Source organism: Manis pentadactyla, chromosome 9 (assembly GCF_030020395.1).
Source record: "Manis pentadactyla isolate mManPen7 chromosome 9, mManPen7.hap1, whole genome shotgun sequence".
NCBI lineage: Eukaryota > Metazoa > Chordata > Mammalia > Pholidota > Manidae > Manis > Manis pentadactyla.
Genome location: NC_080027.1, coordinates 23643328 through 23664261, shown reverse-complemented (window position 1 = coordinate 23664261; position 20934 = coordinate 23643328). Strand labels below are relative to the sequence as shown.

General features: G+C 34.0%; 1 protein-coding gene across 5 annotated transcripts in view; it reads right to left on the bottom strand.

Moving 5' to 3' along the window:
* SLC36A4 (solute carrier family 36 member 4) overlaps positions 1-20934 on the bottom strand; it is a 56012-nt gene that overhangs the window by 30423 nt on the left and 4655 nt on the right. For 4 of the 5 annotated variants that reach the window (XM_036923274.2, XM_057507132.1, XM_036923273.2 and 1 more), the window contains exons 2-6: positions 10561-10684; positions 9332-9422; positions 7713-7801; positions 6573-6668; positions 3572-3656 (exon numbers count right to left, since the gene is read on the bottom strand). In XM_036923274.2, the coding sequence (XP_036779169.2) occupies positions 3572-3656; positions 6573-6668; positions 7713-7801; positions 9332-9422; positions 10561-10684 (485 nt within the window). Of the gene's footprint in view, positions 1-3571; positions 3657-6572; positions 6669-7712; positions 7802-9331; positions 9423-10560; positions 10685-20934 lie in introns of those variants that run through there. The other variant, XM_057507134.1, reaches the window with a different exon arrangement.

The window sequence follows — 20934 nt, the reverse complement described above, 5'->3', positions numbered from 1 at the left end:
GTATTAAGAGGCTAACAAGTCAGAAGTTTAAAACAAAAATCTGATATGATTAACAATGCAAGTGTTTGATTTCATTTCACTCTTACAGTTCATAATATGCAATATTTAGTGTCACTACAAAGGTACTCATCATCTTAAACCATAGGGAATATGTCTACTAGTTTTAAGTTATACAGACAATTTATAACGCTTCTGAACTAACAGACTCTCAGGTTGCACCAAGCACCCTTTAAGAAGTGTACAGATCACATTTATCTTGTAATTGGCCATCAAAACTTTGTATATTATTTTCTATAATTTGAAACAGAAGCAAAATTGGTCATTTACATTACTTGGCTTTTAAGAACATATTTTGTTTGTTAACTCAATTTTCTCAGTAACCAAATAAGTTATAGCCAAATATCTCTGCATCAAAGAAGTACCTCAAATAATTAGATTAGATAATGATTACAATTAAACTATAACAAGGATAGCTGTAAGGGAAAAGCAGTTACATAACCTATTTTTAAAAGGGCTGTTTGAATTGCTAGGTGCTTGGGACTATGAAATTAATTCTATCACAAATCTCTCATAATAATTTGGTATTACTTGGCAGAAAAAGTTATAAAAATTATCAGGATTAAAAAATAAAATAAAAATGTAGATACATACCCAGAGCAAGATTCAGGTAAACATTAGAGTCCTTTGGTGCCCTCTAGAGACAGAGATTGGCTATCTAATAGGACTTCCTATGATCTCACATGTTTACCAAAATGCAAAACACTGAAATAAATATTATAAAATAAAATTACTAAATTCAGTTGTTTCCAATTAGAGCCCAAATTTACCAAATCCACTACTTATTAACTTTTCAATGACTCAGTAATATAATGGTTGAAATTCTGAAGGCAGGTTATGTTCTTCATCAAAGCTAAAAATGCAGAAGTAAAGCTATAAAATCCTACATTTATACACTGCTTTACATTTTACAAAGGCTTCCACAACCTTCTGTCAGCTCAGTCTCACAATAAATTTAGGAGTCACAAGGAGAGATTTTGTTGCTACTCCCATTTTACAATAAGGAAACTGAGGCCTGACCCAGGGATAAGGGTGTGTCGGCCAATATGCAAGTTAAAATGCACAGTGCAGGGATTTGAATTCAGATCTTCTGACTCTAAAGTCCATGGTCTTTGGTTTCACTACATTTTTTTTCTCTTAATGTAATATTCCTTTCCTACTCTTCATCCTCATATACACTATTTTATCTATCTGAACTTTATTCTAGAGTATCTTTGAGTAACAATAGAGAAGGGCTAATATAACCACAAGGGACTAGATTCACCAGAAGCACTATGGTTCTCTTCCCCCTGTCACCTGTCCATAGTGACTTAATGGGACCAAGAACAGCCATGTGGCAGCTACAGAGCAGCAGTTCCCATCACACATCTATATGGGAATTAAACCCTTAATTCATTGATTTGATGAAATGTTGCACCTTGAATTTCATACTGTAACAGTAGCAGTAACAGTAAGGTGTTATCAACTAGTGTGTCTATTATTGGAGACTGCTATCAACATGCAAGGTGCACCTCTGTACAGAGACTGCAATCTCTGGTGATGCTTTTCAGCAACTATCTGTCTGCTCTGTTGAGGGGATGTGTTCATTGTTACTTTCAATTTTTATCAAGTGCAACTGAATGTTTTTTTTCCATGTTACTACTTATGCTTCAAAAGGACTTTCATCTTTCCTTCTACAGCAGGCAGTCCCCTTACCTCCCAGAGAGTTACTTTTTCTATGTGGTCTTCTTAAGATATGTACCAATGAGTTATATTCTTCCACTTAACTTTTGAATCAACTGATAATATTTCATAGGAGACAGTCACCAGTACTAAGGTCACAGGCATTTATTTTATGTACTTTACACACTATGTCATACATACCAACACACCCTACACACTATGTTATACATACACACACAACCAAAATCATACAATGTCCTGTCAAATGTCCTGCCAGTGGTGACAATAATACACTGGGTGGCAGCTGTGTTAGACACCTAGATTTTAGCCTAATTCACATGACTTAGGGCAAATTATTCATGCTTTGGAGACTCAGTTTACTCTTCATAAAATGCGTACAGTGTTCACATTACAGAGTAGTTAATAAAGATTAAATGATATGTCACAGCTTATAAATAAGATTATAAGGCATTATTAGCATTATTCATAAATTCAAATTGAGCTTGTAGGTAGCTCTCTAAGAGGTAGTAGAGAAGATACAGTACTGCTATGTTGCACAATCCTAGAATGGTATGATTTCCATCATAGTCTATATAACTGACTGGTACAATGGTATGTCTTGTCAGTTATTGTCAATAAATAGCCTCTTAATTGAGTTAGTAGTCCTAGGAATAAGCAACTTGTGGAATTAAATACTTGTAAAATCAAAAGCACTTCATGTACAAATAATGTTAATGAAGAGCATCAACTCCTTATTCATAAAAGAGAGATTGATCCAATGAGCCTTTCCAACATTAAAAACCTAAGCTAGTGGCTTTAGTAAACTGTGGCCCACAGACCAAATCCAGCCTGCCACCTACTTCTGCAAAGAAGATTTTATTGGAATACAGCCACATCTATTTGTTTCTATATTGTCGTCTATGGCTAAGTTGAGACAGAGACCACTGAGCTGAAAAACTGAAAATACTTGTTATCTGGACCTTTTCAGGAAAAGTTTGCCAATTCTTGGTCTAAACAGAAAGTGAACTTTATACTTAGAAAAGTGAGTCAAATATATCCATCCATACACAGGTTCTTTAGAAAGAGTATTCACGTCACAATTTTGCATTAAAATTCCTGCAATACAAGTACTATATATTACTAAACATAATGCCTACTATTGCACCATGCACGTGGATAATTAATAACATTAATGATTAAAATAATGATTAAAAAAGAACAGCAGGTAATGTACGAATAATAAAGGCAAACTACTAGTAAAAACACATAAAGAAATGTGCTTCATTATTGTTTTGGTAGGGGAGCTTTTTTTATTTCAGTGCTTTGCATATTTGTTCAAATGGGCAGCCAGTCCCTACAAAGACTGCAAATCACTACCTACACTAAAGCAAACCTTTGTAATAGGAAGAGAATCATGGAACAACGTACATTTCTGAACATAGTGTCTTCATAGACAATGGCAATAATTACTGGATTTTTGTAATGCCCACCTTTTTTACTTCATTTTTTAGTTGCTGGCTAAAGTTTTATCATTGTGAAGAGTATGCTCCCACATCACCTGTGTATCTGTTTTAGATCTAAATTTCAAGTAGCTAAGAATCAGTCAGTTATGCCCTGTTTCTGATCTGAAAGAACAGGCATTACTGAAATAATGGCAAGAAAAGCAAAATCAATCATAACAGTAGAAATCCAACTCATTAAAAAAAGAAAACTGAAGGAAAATCTGCAAAGGAACATGAATTATGAAAGGAACACATTTTCATATTCAACCATGGCTTATTTAGAGGACATGTGATGCTATAATGATGGCACTGGAAGAAAATGATTTCAATAGGAGAACAAAAATACTTACTTGTTTCACATTTTCAGCTAAGAAAACAATATAAACACTACAGAATCCCAGCTGTGTTATCACCAGAAAAAAGTCAACCACATTTCTGAAAGAGATACCCACAAATAAATAAGAGCATCTGAAATCTTAATATAATTTTCCTCTCATTAATTATTTTAAAACATTTTATAGTAGCATGCAGTCTTTTTACTTCTTTAAAATAAGAAATAAACTTAAAATATTTATTTTCTATAAAAATCATACATTTATGGTCAGTATCTCACTAGAATTATTATTGAACAAAAAGTTGTTCCATTAAGTTAAAAGACTAAAATTTTCTTAACATTTATTCCTGTTTTAAGAGTATCTGCTTATACATCAGAACAAAAAGGCATCCTACAGTATAGGAGAATATATTTGTAAACGACATATCCGACAAGGGGTTAACATCCAAAATATATTAAGAACTCATACATCTCAACACCTAAAAAGCAAATAATTGGATTAAAAAATGGGCGGAGGATATGAAGAGACAATTCTCCAAAGAAGAAATTCAGAAGGCCAACAGACACATGAAAAGATGCTCCACATCACTAATCATCAGGGAAATGCAAATTTAAACCACAATGAGGTATCACCTCACACCAGTTAGAATGGCCAGCATTGAAAAGACTAAGAACAACAAATGCTGGTGAGGATGCAGAGAAAGGGGAAACCTCCTACATTGCTGGTGGGAGTGTAAGCTAGTTCAACCATTGTGGAAAGCAATATGGAGGTTCCTCAAAAAACTAAAAATAGAAATACCATTTGACCGGGGAATCCTACTCCTAGGAATTTACCCAAAGATTGTCAGATTCAAAAAGACATATACACCTCTATGTTTATCACAGCACTACTTACAATAGCCAAGATACAGAAGCAACTTAAGTGTCCATCAGTAGATGAATGTATAAAGAAGATGTGGTACATATACACAATGGAATACTATTCAGTCATAAGAAAGAAACAAATCCTACCATTTGAAACAACATGGATGGAGCTAGAGGATATTATGCTCAGTGAAATAAGCCAGGTGGAGAAACACAAATGCCAAATGATTTCCCTCATTTGTGGAGTATAACAACAAAGCAAAACTGAAGGAACAAAACAGCAACAGACTCACAGACTCCAAGAAGGGACTAGTGGTTATCAAAGGGGAGGGGTGTGGGAGGGTGGGTGGGGAGGGAGGGGGAAGAGGATTGGGGGGTATTATGTTTAGTACACATGGTGTGGGGGGTCATGGGAAGACAGTGTAGCACAGAGAAGGCAAATAGTGAATCTATGGCATCTTACTACACTAATGGACAGTGACTACAATGGGGTATGGGTGGGGACGAAATAATATGGGTGAATGTAGTAAGCACATTGTTTTTCATGTGAAACATTCATAAGAGTATATATCAATTAATACTTTAATAAAAAAAAGTAACTGCTTATAAAATTTCATGAAAACATTTCATCCTTTAGATGAATCCTGTATCTCCCACTTCTCAAAATCTTTTTCTCATCAACTCAGTGTATCTTTCAGCCCTCCCAGCTGCATGTCATTTGCAAATATGATGAGCATGTTCTCTACTATCCAAGTCACTAATAAGAATATGGAATGGGAGAGTATGGGGGGGTATGGCCCTAAATCATACCCCCAGCGACATCTCCAGCAGATTAGACCTGTTCTTGCTTTTTAATGAGATACTCTGCAAATTCCACATACAGAAAATAGTATATGGGACTGTGGAAGAGATATCACCAGTCAAATCAGCATTGTTTTGGTATGGTGGCTAATCAAGTTACAAATTTGCTTGCATGTTATTAGTATATAGCCCAAACTTCTCTATTTTGTTCTGGTAACAGTGAGTGACTACAGTAACATACATTCACTAATTCATTATAGTCTCATGTTTGACCACCAATGTCAAGCTGTCAATCTGGTCTACAAATCTATAGACCATCCTTCTCCCATGTGAAACTGGAAGAGCCCTTGCCTATCTCCATTCTTTCCTAACTCTAAGTTCTCCATGGTTCTTCAGGGATCTCATTTGTAAGCAAGGTTGGTACCCAGAAATAATTCAAGTTTCTTCTCTCTGATGAATTACACTAAAGTATTTCCTCAAATATCTCTAGATCCATCTTTGACTTGAGGATCCTACCAACAATCATTCCAGCCACTTCTATCTGAAAGCTACTCCTTGATAGAAAAAAAAAAAAAAGCAAAGCTGCCTCTATGCTGGGGCGAAAGAAAGAACACAGGTTCTGGGGGCAAATCCCTAGGGCACTAGGCTCTGTTTTCTTCCATCTCCTACTCAGCATTATCAGGAACTCTGAGCAGCTCATTAATGAATCTGATTTCCCAAAAATCCCCAGCAAGGCCATATTTAACCATAAACTACTCTACTACAACTGTTATCTTCTTTTAATTTCTACTGTACTTATCATTTGTACCATAGCCAGCACTTTGTTGATTGCCTATGCTTATTTTTCCCATCCTGTATTCATGACTTTAATTATCCAAGTCCATGTCCACCAATGATAAAGTTATGTTTAAACAATATAACCAAATAAGATTATGCTGAAATACATACTTCAGATGTTTTATGAGCATGTAAACACTGTAATTTTATTTGAAATTAGATTATAGCATTTTTTTTTCCTGTACTTAAAAAAAATTATTGAACACACTTATGTCATAGGTTAGCCAGGTGCTTTATAAGTATCATTTTATTTAAACTACTATAATAATCCTGTGAAGAAACTATTATTATGAACTCATTTAGCAGTGAGAAAACTAAAACATAATGATAAATTTGACACAGGTCATAAAATTGAAAAATGGTAGAGTTGAGATCTGAACCCAAGTCTGTCAACCTCTAAACATTCTTTATTCCCCCAACTTTATCATACTTCTATTCACATACCTTGTAAGATTAAAATACTTAAAAGTTAATATGATTTTGATAACCATATTAATAACACAGCAACTACTTACCGCCCCCATGCTGCTTGCTTCTGAAGACAACTCCAAGGGCTTACTTCCATAGCAAAACTCACAGTGTCACTATAACCTAATGTTGACTTTTTAAACCTGTAATTTAATGACATACATGCTTATGAAAAAGAAAAACTTTAAGTTGTTTCATAAATCCATCCCTTGAAAAGAACGTAAAATAAATGGGGATTAATGAAGGGTTATGCACTAACAGGAATTTCTCCTAAAGTATGTCTCATGAAATTTAAAAATTTCCTATCTGTCCTTTTACCAGTATATTAGTTTTTATCTACTTTTAAAGTTTATATATTTGTAGAATTCATATTTGTGCACAACTGATTTAAATATTTCAATCACCAAAAAACAAAAATTACATTGTTCAAGCCTAAATTATTCCATGTGAGAATACATTATTTAATACAACTGTACAGGGCTTTACAATATATTTTCACATAAACTATGTTATTTAATCCTTAAAATAGGTCCATGAGGTAGTTATTATCTCTCCATCTTCTCTCTCCCACTTTTATTTTCAAGTATATTGTTTAAGTATCATAAATAACTTGCCCGAAGTTTTAAGAACATTTAACAACAAGAGAGTTAAGACTGGAAGATTAGTTTACTAGAATAGACAATATCTAATTAATAAAAAGTTTGGTCCATTGTCCAAAGAAGCACCTTAAATACAAAAATAAAGAAACAAGAATATTATTTTATTTACTATCTACCAATCTACATATCAGCAAAGAGCACCAAAGCATTATACCCAAAACTAGTTACTTATAAATAGAAGACCATTAAGCTATAATTAAAGGTAGTGCTGCCTCCATTCCCCCCATACAGCTTTTCCAATTTTAAAGATTTACACTAAATACAAGACACAATTCTATTTCACTTATTAGGCTGTTTTAAAAGAAGTAAATATATTCTGACTAGATTTCAATCATATGAAATACTACCTTTTCCCATATTTATGATCTTAGACTTGTCTATGTAAGAGATTACAGGAAATTTAACTGTAAATTATTTTTTATTTTTGTTATATTTGCTGGTTGCAAAGCACAGTAGAAATATAAAACTCTGATGCTCTGAACATTTGCTTTACAATAAATTAAATAGACTTAACAAATCCACATTTACCTCTGACATAGAAAGTGACTGCAACGTACCAAAATGTGCATACAATGAACAGAAATAATTCCTATAAATACAAGGCTGATGGGTCCAAGCTGTGAGAAAAAAAAATTGTAAGGTTTAAATATTTAAGTTCAACAAAAATTAACTTTCCTTATAATCAATGAGACAACAGACTACTCATTTACAGAAAATAAATATTTGTTGGACAAAATGATTAAATAGTCATTTATATAACGGAAAACTAATAAACAATACAGAGAGGATATCAGTAATACAGTAGCCCCCCTTTATCTATGGGGGATACATTCCAAGTTATGTGAATATGGTTCTCTCTCTCTCTCTCTCAAAATATCTTACTGTGATATGTGATGGTATCTTTTTTTGGTGATGATGTGAGATGGTAAAATGTCTACATGATGAGATGAAGGGAGGTGAGTGACATAGACACTGTGATGTAGCACTGTGCCACTACATGCTGACCTTCTGATAATAGGTCAGAAGGAGGATCAGCTGCTTCCAGACCATGGGTGACCGCGGGTAACTGAAGACATGGAAGGTGAAACCATAGATAAAGAGGGAACTACTGTACCTAAGACAGCCACATATGATTCCTTCCTATCAAGTTGGCTATTCAAACTTATGAATACAGAGTAGAGATATGTAACAAAGTAGGATAGAATACAACATCATATTTAACATTAGATGGCAAGTCTATGATAATCAGTGTCCCATCATTATAATTATATGCAACTCTGAATCATTATCTAATGACTAAAAAGCAATATATATATCAATCTGGGATTGTGGGCAACCCCAGTCAATTCTATAGACTGCTTAATGAGCACTTACAATGTCTGAGGAACTGTGCCAAGAAAATAATTATTTAAAAAAGTGATACACAAGAAATTTGAAGTATTTTCTTACTAAAATGGAAGTGACACCTGGATTATTAACATACAGACAAAATATTGCCAATTTACTTTTATAATCAGAAATTTTTAAGTTCCTCGAAATTAGGGTAGACAAAGTTAAGATGCAGAAGAACGATGACAGTTAAAACCGTTCTTTAGAAAACTGGACAGTTAAAAAACAGTTAAATATGATTTCATTACTTTCTAAGTGAATTCTCCCCATCAAGATTCTCCATAATTACAATTGGCTGTAGCAATACTTTGAGTATTTGTTTTCAAAAGATAATTATTCCTTTTCTTAACTATTTTTCTTTGAATTTGAAGATGATATATTTATTCTGATTCTAAAACACTATGAAATTTCATCAATACAAATAATTTGCTCTATAAATATATTTGTTTATCTGAGCACATTGCTTAAATCCCTGAAAATCCAACAGAATAGTAAGATATAACCATACCTGGAAAAATCAAATACTGTTTTAGCATCTTCTATCAATTATAATAAGTAATTCAGTAGAAACAAAAGGAGTAATACTCATTTTTTGTTAGATACTACTATCATAGTTCACGTAATCTTATCAATACAGTAGCTAAGGGATTATCTAGTTTTTATATTTGAGTAGGCTAGGTTATATTTGACTAGGCTGGATGTTAACTTGTGGCAAATTTTGTTGTAAATTAAGACTGAAAAGCTAAGATAGGTCTTACCACTATGCCTGCATTTTTTATTGCCAATGGAAGTCCTAACAGGCCAGTTCCAATATTTCCTTTCAGAAGATGCATAAGAGTTTGTACAAATCTGAAAAGTAAACATTGTAACATTTAAACATTTTAGAACAAGAGGTATCAAAATCACAAGATCATGGTTTTAGCATTAGATGGGAAATGAAAATTAATCCAGGCAAGAAATCAAACAACATTTCCATTCAACTTCTAGTTGAAGTCATATTTGGCTCAAGTCCTAACTTTGCCACTTAAAAGTGGAATACAGAGGGTTATTATGGAGATTAAATGAGATATTTAAGTTGAAAGTACTTTTGTATACATTAAGGTAATAAAAACGGTAATTTTCTAATACAATTTTTTGCCACTATGATATTCAGAACAATGTTGAAGATTATATATGTTTAGGCTGGTAAGACAGAGAAGTTTACTGACACTGTCTATGTAATCATGGTATTAAACATTTGATATTTGATTATCAACTTAAGTGGAAGTTAATTTAAAAAAAAACATACCAGTTTTAAAATATGCATATCATCAGGTAAGATAAATACTAATTAACTTAGGTACCATGATCACCCTAAGGAATTTCACCTAAGAAAAGTTTCCAACAGGCATTCTCAGAGGTCTCAACCAAAAAAATAAACTAGGAAGAACAGCACAAATTCTAAATTTATAAAATGCAAATACTTGCCTAAAAATTTTTTTTGTTTATACTATTCTTTTCTGATCAATTAAAATGTTATTTGCTTAATCAACAAATTACTATTAGAATAAGAACTTGGTAAAACCTATAAGTGATGACAAAATAACAAAAAAGGTTAAAAAAAAAGTCACACTGCTTTCCTACTGCCAGGACCTTGTTTCATACCATTCACTCAGCATAAAGAAATATTTACTGCCTCCCACAATCTCCTAACCATTTCAGAAGCTACTTCTCTTAAAATTTCCATTCCTCTCAATCAGATCTCCCTTCTTTCAAGGTCCTTAGCATTTGATATATATCATCATTCTAGTAACAACTCCTATATACTGCTCTGCAATTTAGATGTATTCTTTCCTAAATAGACTATAAACACCTTAAGGGTCGGGACTATGTCTTTTTCATCTGCGTGTCTTCTGTAGTATCTAGTAAAGTGCCTTGCCTGTAAAAGATGATTACAAAACACACACTGAATGAACAGAAAAGGAGACTTATAAACCTTAACACTTACGAAATACCCTCTTGATCATCAAGCTGGTAATGCTTCTGAACAGGCAGGAGTTCTTGCTCATGTTCTTCGTCTGATGTCCCTTCACAATTCTGTTCATTTATTAAGGGCCTCATTACATCCATATCTTTAAAAAGAAAAACAAAGTACTTTACTTTCATTTTTAAAATTAGGTTAAAGCTGGCATAAATAAATTTTTGAAAAGTAGAGCATATCACTTGTATTCCTGTTTACTATTTCCACCCTAAGTTAATTCACATTAATCCCCTGAGTTTTAGTATATTTAAAAGAAGCACTAGACTTATTTGCTGACTATTTTGTTTGGACTAAGCACTTCAAAGTAAAAAGTTCAAGTATTCAAAACTTTTTTCCACCTTTGTGTACCTGAGGTTTATAGCAAACGATCATTGAAGAAAGGGATAAAAAATATAAACAATCAAATAAATATTCATTTCTTGTTACCTTCAAAACATACCATACACATAAATAGCAATATTTTAAAATACTTAAAAAAATTATAAAGCCACCGTAATCTTTAAAATTATAGTTTCAAAATTTGCTCTTATATCTAACTATTTAGCATGATTTTGCTCCTTTTAGGGAGAGAGATGTTTAATCATCATTGCCTATCTTGTAAAATTTACTAAATTCAAATATATTGAGATGACTGATACACATTAGTGAGGTCTGAAGTACAGGTGATTTTAAAGAAATGAAAATTTGTTCCACTCCAATACATACAATAAACCTATAGAACAGGGAACTGGAGTACCCTACGTGACCTAGTTGGGAATGACTGACTGACATACAACTTTTTTGAACTTTTTTGGGAAAATTATTTTGGAAAAATTTGGAAAAAAAATTTATTTTGGAATTATTCTGGAATAATTGATTTTTACCATATTCCAATTTCATCAATTGTACAAATAAAGCACAATTTTTTTCAGCACAGGATCATGTATTGCACATTTAGGTGAATTACTCTACTGGTTATCTTTGTCATTACATCTTTTATGATACCCTTAACCCTCTTTATTTTCCTTCCTTAATCTCCTACCATCTTGTTTGTCAGTTTTAAATGGTATCCTTTGACATCCATCTGTTTCTTCTACAACAATGAAGGGTCTTATTTTACTTGTACATTTCTCTTATTCTCGTTTTTTAGTTGCATTCTTTCTACTTTGGCAATATTTATGATGCTTTACATACTGTTATTCCAATCATGTCCCCACCTACATCTTAAACTTATACCTACAATCGATATATTAAATGCTTGCCATCAGTCCTCTGTCAAAGCTTCCCCAACCACCCGTGCATTAGAAGTTGTTGATTATCTTGCTGGATGTGCATCAGAATGATCTGTAGTAGGGTTTGGTGAAACACAAACTGATGTATTCCACCCCACTTCTGACTCAGCAAGCCAGTGGTGGGCCTGGGAATATTCATTCCTAACAAGTTCCCAGGTATTCTGATGTTGCGGGTCTGCGGCCACACTTTAAGAACTGCTGCTCTAGGAGATTCCTCAAGAAGGGCTCCTGAGCACAACATTCCCTGAGTTTTTCCATGTTTTGAACTGTTCTTCTATAGCCTTTAACATCCTTGGCTCACACTTTTTATCATTGAGTTTCTTCAAAATGCTGCTCCACTTGTCTTGTTTTGTATGCTATTTTTGAGAAGTTTGATGCCAGACTAATTTTCTCAACCATTATGTATTTTGTTCTTTTGCTTGAGGTTCTGAGGAATTTTTGTCATTAAGTCTAATGGTTTTGCTATGATATATCTTGGGGTCAAGCAGGCTGAGTCAGTTTTCCCAGGGATATAGTGGGCCTGATATGTAGATTTAGGCTTTCTCTTATTTCTGGAAAATTTTCTTGGATTATAGCTTTAAATATTTGTTTGGTTCAAATATTTTGCTTTTCTCCATTAGAGATTTCAATTATATGTTGGATTTTCTTTGCCTGCCTTCCATTTCAACCACTTAAGCTGTGACCCTTTTGATGTCTTTACTTCATTTAAATTCCTCTTTAAAAGAAACTCACTGACTCTATTAAATTTTCATTGCAATATATTCTCCCTTGGATACATTGCAATTTATTCTTTATGTATGATTTTTCCTATTGCTAGACACTTAATGGACAGGGACCCTAATTTGAGAGTATTCCTTTCTGCCAGCACGGTGAGGTTCAGTTTATTTAATGGATGATGTGAGTTAATTAGGAATGACAGAGAGTAATTAGTATGTCTTCTGTTTCTCTTCCACTTCCACAGGATCTCCAATTTCCCCTGTTATACTTCCTTCTTTCTCTTCACTCCCAGGTATCTGAAGGGCACTTCTACTGCTCTTTTTATCTCCTCCTCCAGAGCAATGTTTTGTCAAGGCTGCCCCCTCTACTCCTTGTCTCTTAATAAAGTTAAATGAATAATTTCATGAATGGATTTGTGCTCCTTGTTGAATTAACATACATTTTGGGAGCATGTTTGGGGACATTAGGATTTAGGCAGCCACCTTTATCCCAGTGCTAACTGGGACTCAGCACAACAGTTTTTCATAAAAGTAAAGTTATACTTTAAGATACTGGGAGATGTATTAGTCTTCTAATATATTCTGAAATTAGGAAATGCATCAGCTTTGCTCTTCATTTTCAAGATTGTTCTGGTTATTTGGGGTCATTTGTAATTAAGACAGTATGATATTGGCATAAAGAGAGACACAGAAACCAATAGAACAGAGAGTCCAGAAATAAATCTATGTACATATAGTCAACTAATCTGCAAAAAGGATGCCAAGAATACATAATGGGGAAAAGACAGTCTCTTCAACAAATGGTGCTGGGAAAATTGAATATCCACATGCAAAAGAAGGAAATTAGACTTTTTTCTTATACCATACACAAAAATCAATTAAAAATGTATTAAAAACTTAAATGTAAAACTTGGAACTCTAAAACTTCTGTAACAAAACATATGTGGAAAGCTTCACATATTGGTTTTGGCAATAATTTCACAGATATGACCCCAAAAACATAGGCAACAAAAGCAAAATTAGACAAGTGGGACTACATTAAACTAAAGAGCTCCTGCATAGCAAAGGAAACAATCAATAGAGTGAAAAGGCAACCTATGGAATGTGAGAAAATATCTACAAATCATATATCTGACAAGTGGTTAATTTATAAAATATAAAATATTAACTCAAAGCTTAATTTTAATGGCATCATCAGAAAATTTATTTTAAAAAATTTTTTAGGTGAACCTGAAAATCTGGAATTGTTAAAATTATCTAAAAATACTAGTCCTATAATTTGCAAAGTCAAGTTTTTAAAATAGTATTACAACGTGCAAATTCCCAAGTAACAGTTGAGTCCTCAATTATTCCTAATAAATTTGTTGTATAGCAACTGTCTTATTTAATTTGTTCAAGAGTGTAATGCCTATGGTTTACCCTTTTTCTTAGTTCTTAAATTCATTATTTCTCAATTTTATGTGGTCTAGGAATTAAACATGACTTTCCTGAAATACTGCCTTTCACATGCATTTCTTTGCTTTAAATCCTTTTGTCTCACCTCTCACATTTAAAACCTTCATAAAAATTAAATTATTCCAGTAAACTTCTCTAACTAACCCTCTCACAATGGGACAAAAAGAGCTAATTTTAAAAGTTGAAACTATTTGAGAGAAAAATACTTCTTAGCAATGTTAGGAATGCATATATTTTTTAATTGAGGTATCATTGATATACAATCCTATGAAGTTTTCACATGAGCGCCACTGTGGTTTCAACATTCACCCCTATTATCAAGTCTCCCCCCTAACCCATTGCAATCACTATCCATCAGCATAGTGAGATTGTTACAGAGTCATTACTTGTCTTCTCCATGCTAAGGAAGTACACATATTTTATACTGTTTCAATTCTACTATCAAAGCAATGTGACACATTATTAGCTAAGTTCTACCTATATGCTCGAATATATTTTAAAAACTATACTTAAAAAAACTCTAAAACTTTTCTTGTGGTTTTAGTCTATGTTATTTAGGTAACATTACATACCAAGAAATATGTATTTATTAAACTAAGTAAACTAAGAGTAGGAAGAGAAATCAGGTTTCAGAGCTGATTAGCTTTAATGACACAAAATAGTTCCTGGATCTAAAGGACAAATTAAAAAGTACGTAACTACAAATATCTGGGAAAGTGGCACACTTAACATACCCATGAAGTTACATCTTTAAATGGTAACAGCCCATTTAAGCCTAGATTTCTGAGGATGAGATTTATTAATAGAGTCAACTAGTCATTTATAGCTTTTAGAAGCTCCAGGTAGTATTAAATATAAAATATGAGATTGTATTTTGGTCCCAAGTTAGGCATTCAGCAGAGTGCAGTAATACTGTTTTCTTGTATTTAACTCTTTGTTGGCAGACTATTAGCACTGCCATCAGCCACAAGACTGAGTGCTGCATTCTAGGCTTGAGAATACGTGCCTGAGTGAGAAACTTAAAAATCATTTAATGTGGCTGAAACAGAAGGTGAATGCATGTGGCAGAAGGCTAAACTGGAAAGCTTGAAAAGATTTATGAATTGTGCTGAGGAATTTAGACAATGTTACAGGTTGTGGAAAACTTCAGGTTTCAATAATCAAGCCTGCATTTGAGTAATATCACTCTGGAAGCAGTACAAAGGGTCAATTCGAAAAGTAGCAGCTCCAGAATCAGAGAGGCAAATAAGAAGACAGTCCAGTCAAGAGATGGTGGATTAAGTAAGCTTGAATTAAGTCATCTGAGTTGAAAAGAAAATTACTCAGAGGATAGAAACAGCAAAACTTGTTGACCAGCTACATGTGGAAGGTAAAGGAGTGGAGGATGCTTCACATACACTGTTCCCTCCTGAATCATACTCTGTTCTCCTGTTTCCTCTTCTTTCCTTTCAACTTTTTCTAACTACTATATTTCTTACTCATACCTCAAGTCTCAGTTTAGACACCACTTTTTTCCAGTAGCTTCCTTAATCCCAAGTCTGGCTTCAGTTTCTCTCCTAGGTATTCCAGTAGCACCCTACAATCCCCTTTAATACTATTTAACACATTGTGTTATAATGGCCCATTTTACTTGCCTACATTCTGTACTAAGTGATGGGACTATCTCTCTTGTCTACTACTGTGTCCTCTGTATTTGGAATATGGTAGATGCTCAATAAATGAACAAATAAATAAGTGCATGAAAGAGAAGCAACATGACAAGAAGAAAATACAAGTTCAATTTTTAAACCACAAACTTGAGATTGTATTGAATGAACAGTCAGAAACAGGGCCTGAGATGAGGACAGAATTTGGAGTTAAAGACAAATATTTGAGAATTACATCAGAATGGAGGTTATAAATAATTGGGGCCAAACGGCAGGCTGGGGCCACTCAAGATTGTATGGAGAAAGTGGAACTGAAGACAAAATACTAGGGATCCACTAATACGTTAAAAGATAAGGGAAAAGCTGGCAAAGATAACTGAAAAGGTATGATCAAAGCTTCTACTGTGTTGGGTACAACAGACATATAAATTGTAAGCAAAGATTAAAGTTTTCATATTGGTCTTCTTGAGAACCACAATCCCTTTCCTGTGAAGTTTCTAGCTCAGGCTCAAGGGAGACAGCACCCATCACCACTACCGTATCCTTCCCTTGGCTGTTGCACACTGTCATGCCACTGTTGTCTCTCTGATCTCATCTCCTACTACTCATCCCTTTGCTCACTCCTCTGAGTGCTTGCTCCCTGTCAGAGAGATAGGAGTAAAGAATTAGTGTCTATCTTTTCTCCTGGAACCTCCTGAGAGATTTGTCTTTGGAAATAGTTAGCAGGATGTTATAGACTGAATGTTTGTGTCACCCTCAAATTCACATGTTGAAACCCTGCCCTGCAATATGATAGTATTAGGAGGTGGGGGCCTTTGGGAGGTAATTAGGTTTAGATAAAGTCATGAGGATGACAGCCTCATAACAGGATTAGTGTCCTTATAAGAGGAAGAGTAAAGAGCTCTGTCTCTTTCCACCGTGTGAGGACACAGCAAGAAGATGGTCCTTTGTAAACCAGGAAGAGATCTCTCCCAGGAACTGAATCAGCTGGCATTTGATCTCTGATTTCCCCAGCTTCAGAACAGTCAGAAATAAATGTCTGTTTCAGCCACCCCATTTAGGGCATTTTGTTGTAGAAGTCCGAGCTAAGACACAGGAGACTGTGGTCTTGAGAACCACAATCCCTTTCCTGTGAAGTTTCTAGCTCAGGCTCAAGGGAGACAGCAAGGGCTTACCTTCTGGTTTCCTGATGAGGAGGGTGACAGGGACTAAGGTTGCTTTGATGCACATCAGCATTTCAGGTAGAGCTGGTGCAGAGGGTCCTCCCACAAATTTTACTGGTTTCTGGCCTTCCTTAAGAGCGTCTGTTAATGAACAGTCATTGCCGCTCACTCAACTGCCCCTCATCGCGTAAGTTCTAAGCCTCTTAATTGAATGTATTCAATAAAAGAGGTTGTGATTGTTTTCAATTCAATTTTGGAAATACTGATGGCGCCCCAATATGTGTCAGGCACCATTAGATGATGGAAATAAATCAATTACTGAAACTAACAAAAATTCCTGCCCTCCTGGAGCTCAAATTCTAGTGAAGGTTCTACCTCACAGGGGTTGTGATAATGAAATGAGATAATGTAAATGAAGCATTGAGCCTAGCATTGGTACATAATAAGTAATCCATAAATACTAGTTTTCTTCTCCTTCCTATATATAATGATTTATTAGAAGCAAATTATGCAGTATAGGATTTTAAATATGTCTTTGAAAAGAAATTGATTAATTTACTACTAGTAATTAATTCTATTTATGAGCTATAAATTGTGCTATCATATGAGTTAGTAAGGACAGACAAAATAGTGGGAGGAAAAGACCAAGTAAAATAGAGTATGCTGGTGTTAAGTGCTAAGGAGAAAAACTGGGATTGGGAAGGAGAGCCTGTAATTTTAGATAGAATGACCAAAGTAGGCCTCACTGAGAAAGTGGGATTTTAAAAAAGACTGGGAGTAGCCGAGAGGAGCGGGCAAGGGGGAAGAGTAGCCAGAGAAGAGATAAGAGAGGTAACAGGACAGATGGATACACACTTGTAGACCATGTGAATAGCACGGAGAGCCACTAGAGCAGTGTTATACAACAGAAATATGTGAACCACAAACATAATTTAAAATTTTCTAGTAACCACATTTTTAAAAAAGGGAAAAAAAAGCAACTGGTGAAATTGATTTTACTACTACTATATTTAACCAAATATATCAAAAATTTATCATTTTTACATGTGATCAACATAAACATTTTTAACAAGATATTTTACATTCTATTTTTCTTACTAAGTCTTAGAAACCTAGTATATATTCTATAGCATATTTGAATTCAAACCAAACAAATTTCAAATGCACATATGGCTAAAGCCTACTGTACTGGACAGTACAGCAAGAGAGTTTTGTGCAGAGGAATGACATGATCTGATTTATATTTTAACCAGGATTCCTCTGGGCCTATCTTTTCATGTGTGAAATGAGAGCAATAACTTCTGCCTCACAGGGGTTTTGTGATAATGAAATGAGATAATGTAAATGAAGCATAGAGCCTAGTCCTTGGTACATAGTAAGTAATCCGTAAATACTAGTTTTCTTCTCCTTCCTACATAATGATATATTAGAAGTAAATCATGCAGTGTAGGATTTTAAATGTCTTTGACAAGAAATTGATTAATTTACTACTAGTAATTAATTCTGACTATTTATGAACTATAAATTGTGCTATCATACTGAGTTAGCAAGGACTGACAAAATATGTTTTGCCAGCCAGAAGTAAACAGGGTCAAATACTTAAGCAGGAGATAAATACTTAAAAGCCTAACATGTAAAAGCTTTAACAGAGTTAAAAACATATAAAATAAAATCAGAACCCTCACACTTTTAAATTTTAATTACTTTTAATTAAAAAATTACAAAATCCAATTTATAGTACACAGTCTATTATCTGCCAATGTCTTGCCATAATTTGCAGCCAAGTACTGAACTGGGAAGCTCTGAAAATTGCTATGTGATCACTATAGGTAAGAATTAACAATGTCATATAAAAACACTATTAAGCAATATAAGTAACTAAATAAAAATACTTAGACATAATTATTTCTATTTATAAATGGAAAAATTATAGATAAATAAGAAACACTAGCTTCATTCAGTATTATACACCATATATACATGTACATACACACACACACATAAATTGTGCATAAAATCAGGGCATTCTTAAACTAGGCACTGATAGTATGCACTCTCCAATTTTTTCAGTCTCAATTTCCTAACCTAAAGTCAACATAAAGTTTCAGGTATAGTCAGAATTATCTCATTAACCTAGCAATATGTACTGAAATCTTAACAATGTTTATCCTTTTCACCTAGTGATCCCACTTCTAATAAGACAGTACATGGAGAAAAGGATTTCTGCACAAAATGTTAATTGAAACATTATTTATGTTGAAAATTTGGAAAAATGTGCAACAATCAGGAAATTGCTACATTAACTACAACACATCCACTTCATAAAGTAATACATTGACATTAAAGTATGGTTTTGAAGTCTCAGTAAAACAGGGAAAAAGTGTATTGTGCTAAGTGGAAAAAAGCTGGACAACCACAATAAAAGTGTAATAATGTTTTAAAAAGTTATTTTAAAATGAAAGAAAGGAAATATATCGAAATGTAAATAAGTTAAAAAGATATAGATGGAAAATGAGATCAAGAGTACCTTCTTTCTCTGGAAGAGCTAAAAAATAAGAAAAAAGTAGTATTTTTGGGGGGTATCATTAATGTCACATGAGCAACACTGTGGTTACTAGATTTCCCCCATTCTCAAGTCCCCACCACATACCCCATTTACAGTCACTGTCCATCAGCATAGTAAGATGCTATAGAGTCACTACTTGTCTTCTCTGTGCTATACTGCCTTCCCTGTGCCCCCCAACCATGTTATGTGTGCTAATTGTAATGCCCCTTATTCCCCTTATTCCTCCTTTCCCACCAACTCTCCTCAGTCCCTTTCCCTTTGGCAACTGTTTGTACATTCTTGAGTTCTGTGAGTCTGCTGCTGTTTTGTTCCTTCAGTTTTTTCTTTGTTCTTATCATTTGGTATTTGTCTTTCTCTGCCTGGCTTATTTCACTAAGCATAATGCCTTCTAGCTCCACCCATGTTGTTGCAAATGGTAGGATTTGTTTTCTTCTTATGGCTGAATAATATTCCATTGTGTATATGTACCACACCTTCTTTATCCATTCATCTACTGATGGACACTTAAGTTGCTTCCATTTCTTGGCCATTGTAAATAGTGCTGCGATAAACACAGGGGTGCATATGTCTTTGCACTATATTTTTAAGAGCAAAATATATTAAATCTCTTATATTTTGACAATGGACAAACTGAAAAAAAAGTGGAAATAGTTTCTTTTTTAAAAATCACATGTTGCCACCTAAATCTATAAACTATCTATATAAGATGGGAACAGTAGCTCTTTTATTCATTTCTGAGGTGTAGAAAATATGAATAGCAAGAAACCTTCTAGAGGTGCCCATCACCTCTGAAATAAAATGCTGACTGTAAGCTATTCATATAACCTTGACTTATATCTTAACATCTCTAGCAGGACTTTTCACAAAGACACCCAATTTTAAAAATTCTTTTTTAAATTAAATATTTGATCATTGCAGAGATTCAGGAAATAAAAAGATAAGCAACATTGTTGAAATTAAAATTACCTCACCAACCAGAAATTACCACTAGTACCATTTTAGAATCTCCACAGACACACACACTTGCTCCTGTATGTTCTCATTCAGTCCCATGTCTTTAAATACTATCTATATGCTGATGACTTCTCAATTTATATCTTCAGACCAGACTTCTCACTAAATCTAGATGTAAAGCCAATTGCCTACCTGACATCTGCACTTTTATGTCTAACAGACATCTCAAACTTAACATGCCCCAAACTGAACTCCTGATCATCACCAAACTTGCTCCTCCTGTGGCTTTGCCCATCAGCCCTGTTTATCTACTGCTATATAACAATTTATGGCTGTGTCAGGAGACCTCAGTTCCATGCAACCCAGGCCTTTCCTTACAGCTGCTTGAGTATCCTCACAACATGGTAGCTAGCTCCCCCCCCAGATGAGTGTCAAAAAAGGGAGAACAAGGCACAATGTGTTTAAGGACCTAGTTTTGAAGTCATACATCATCACTTCCACTATAATCTATTCATCAGAAACAAGTTATTAAATCCATCCCACACTTACTTGGAAGGAAATTAAGTTCTT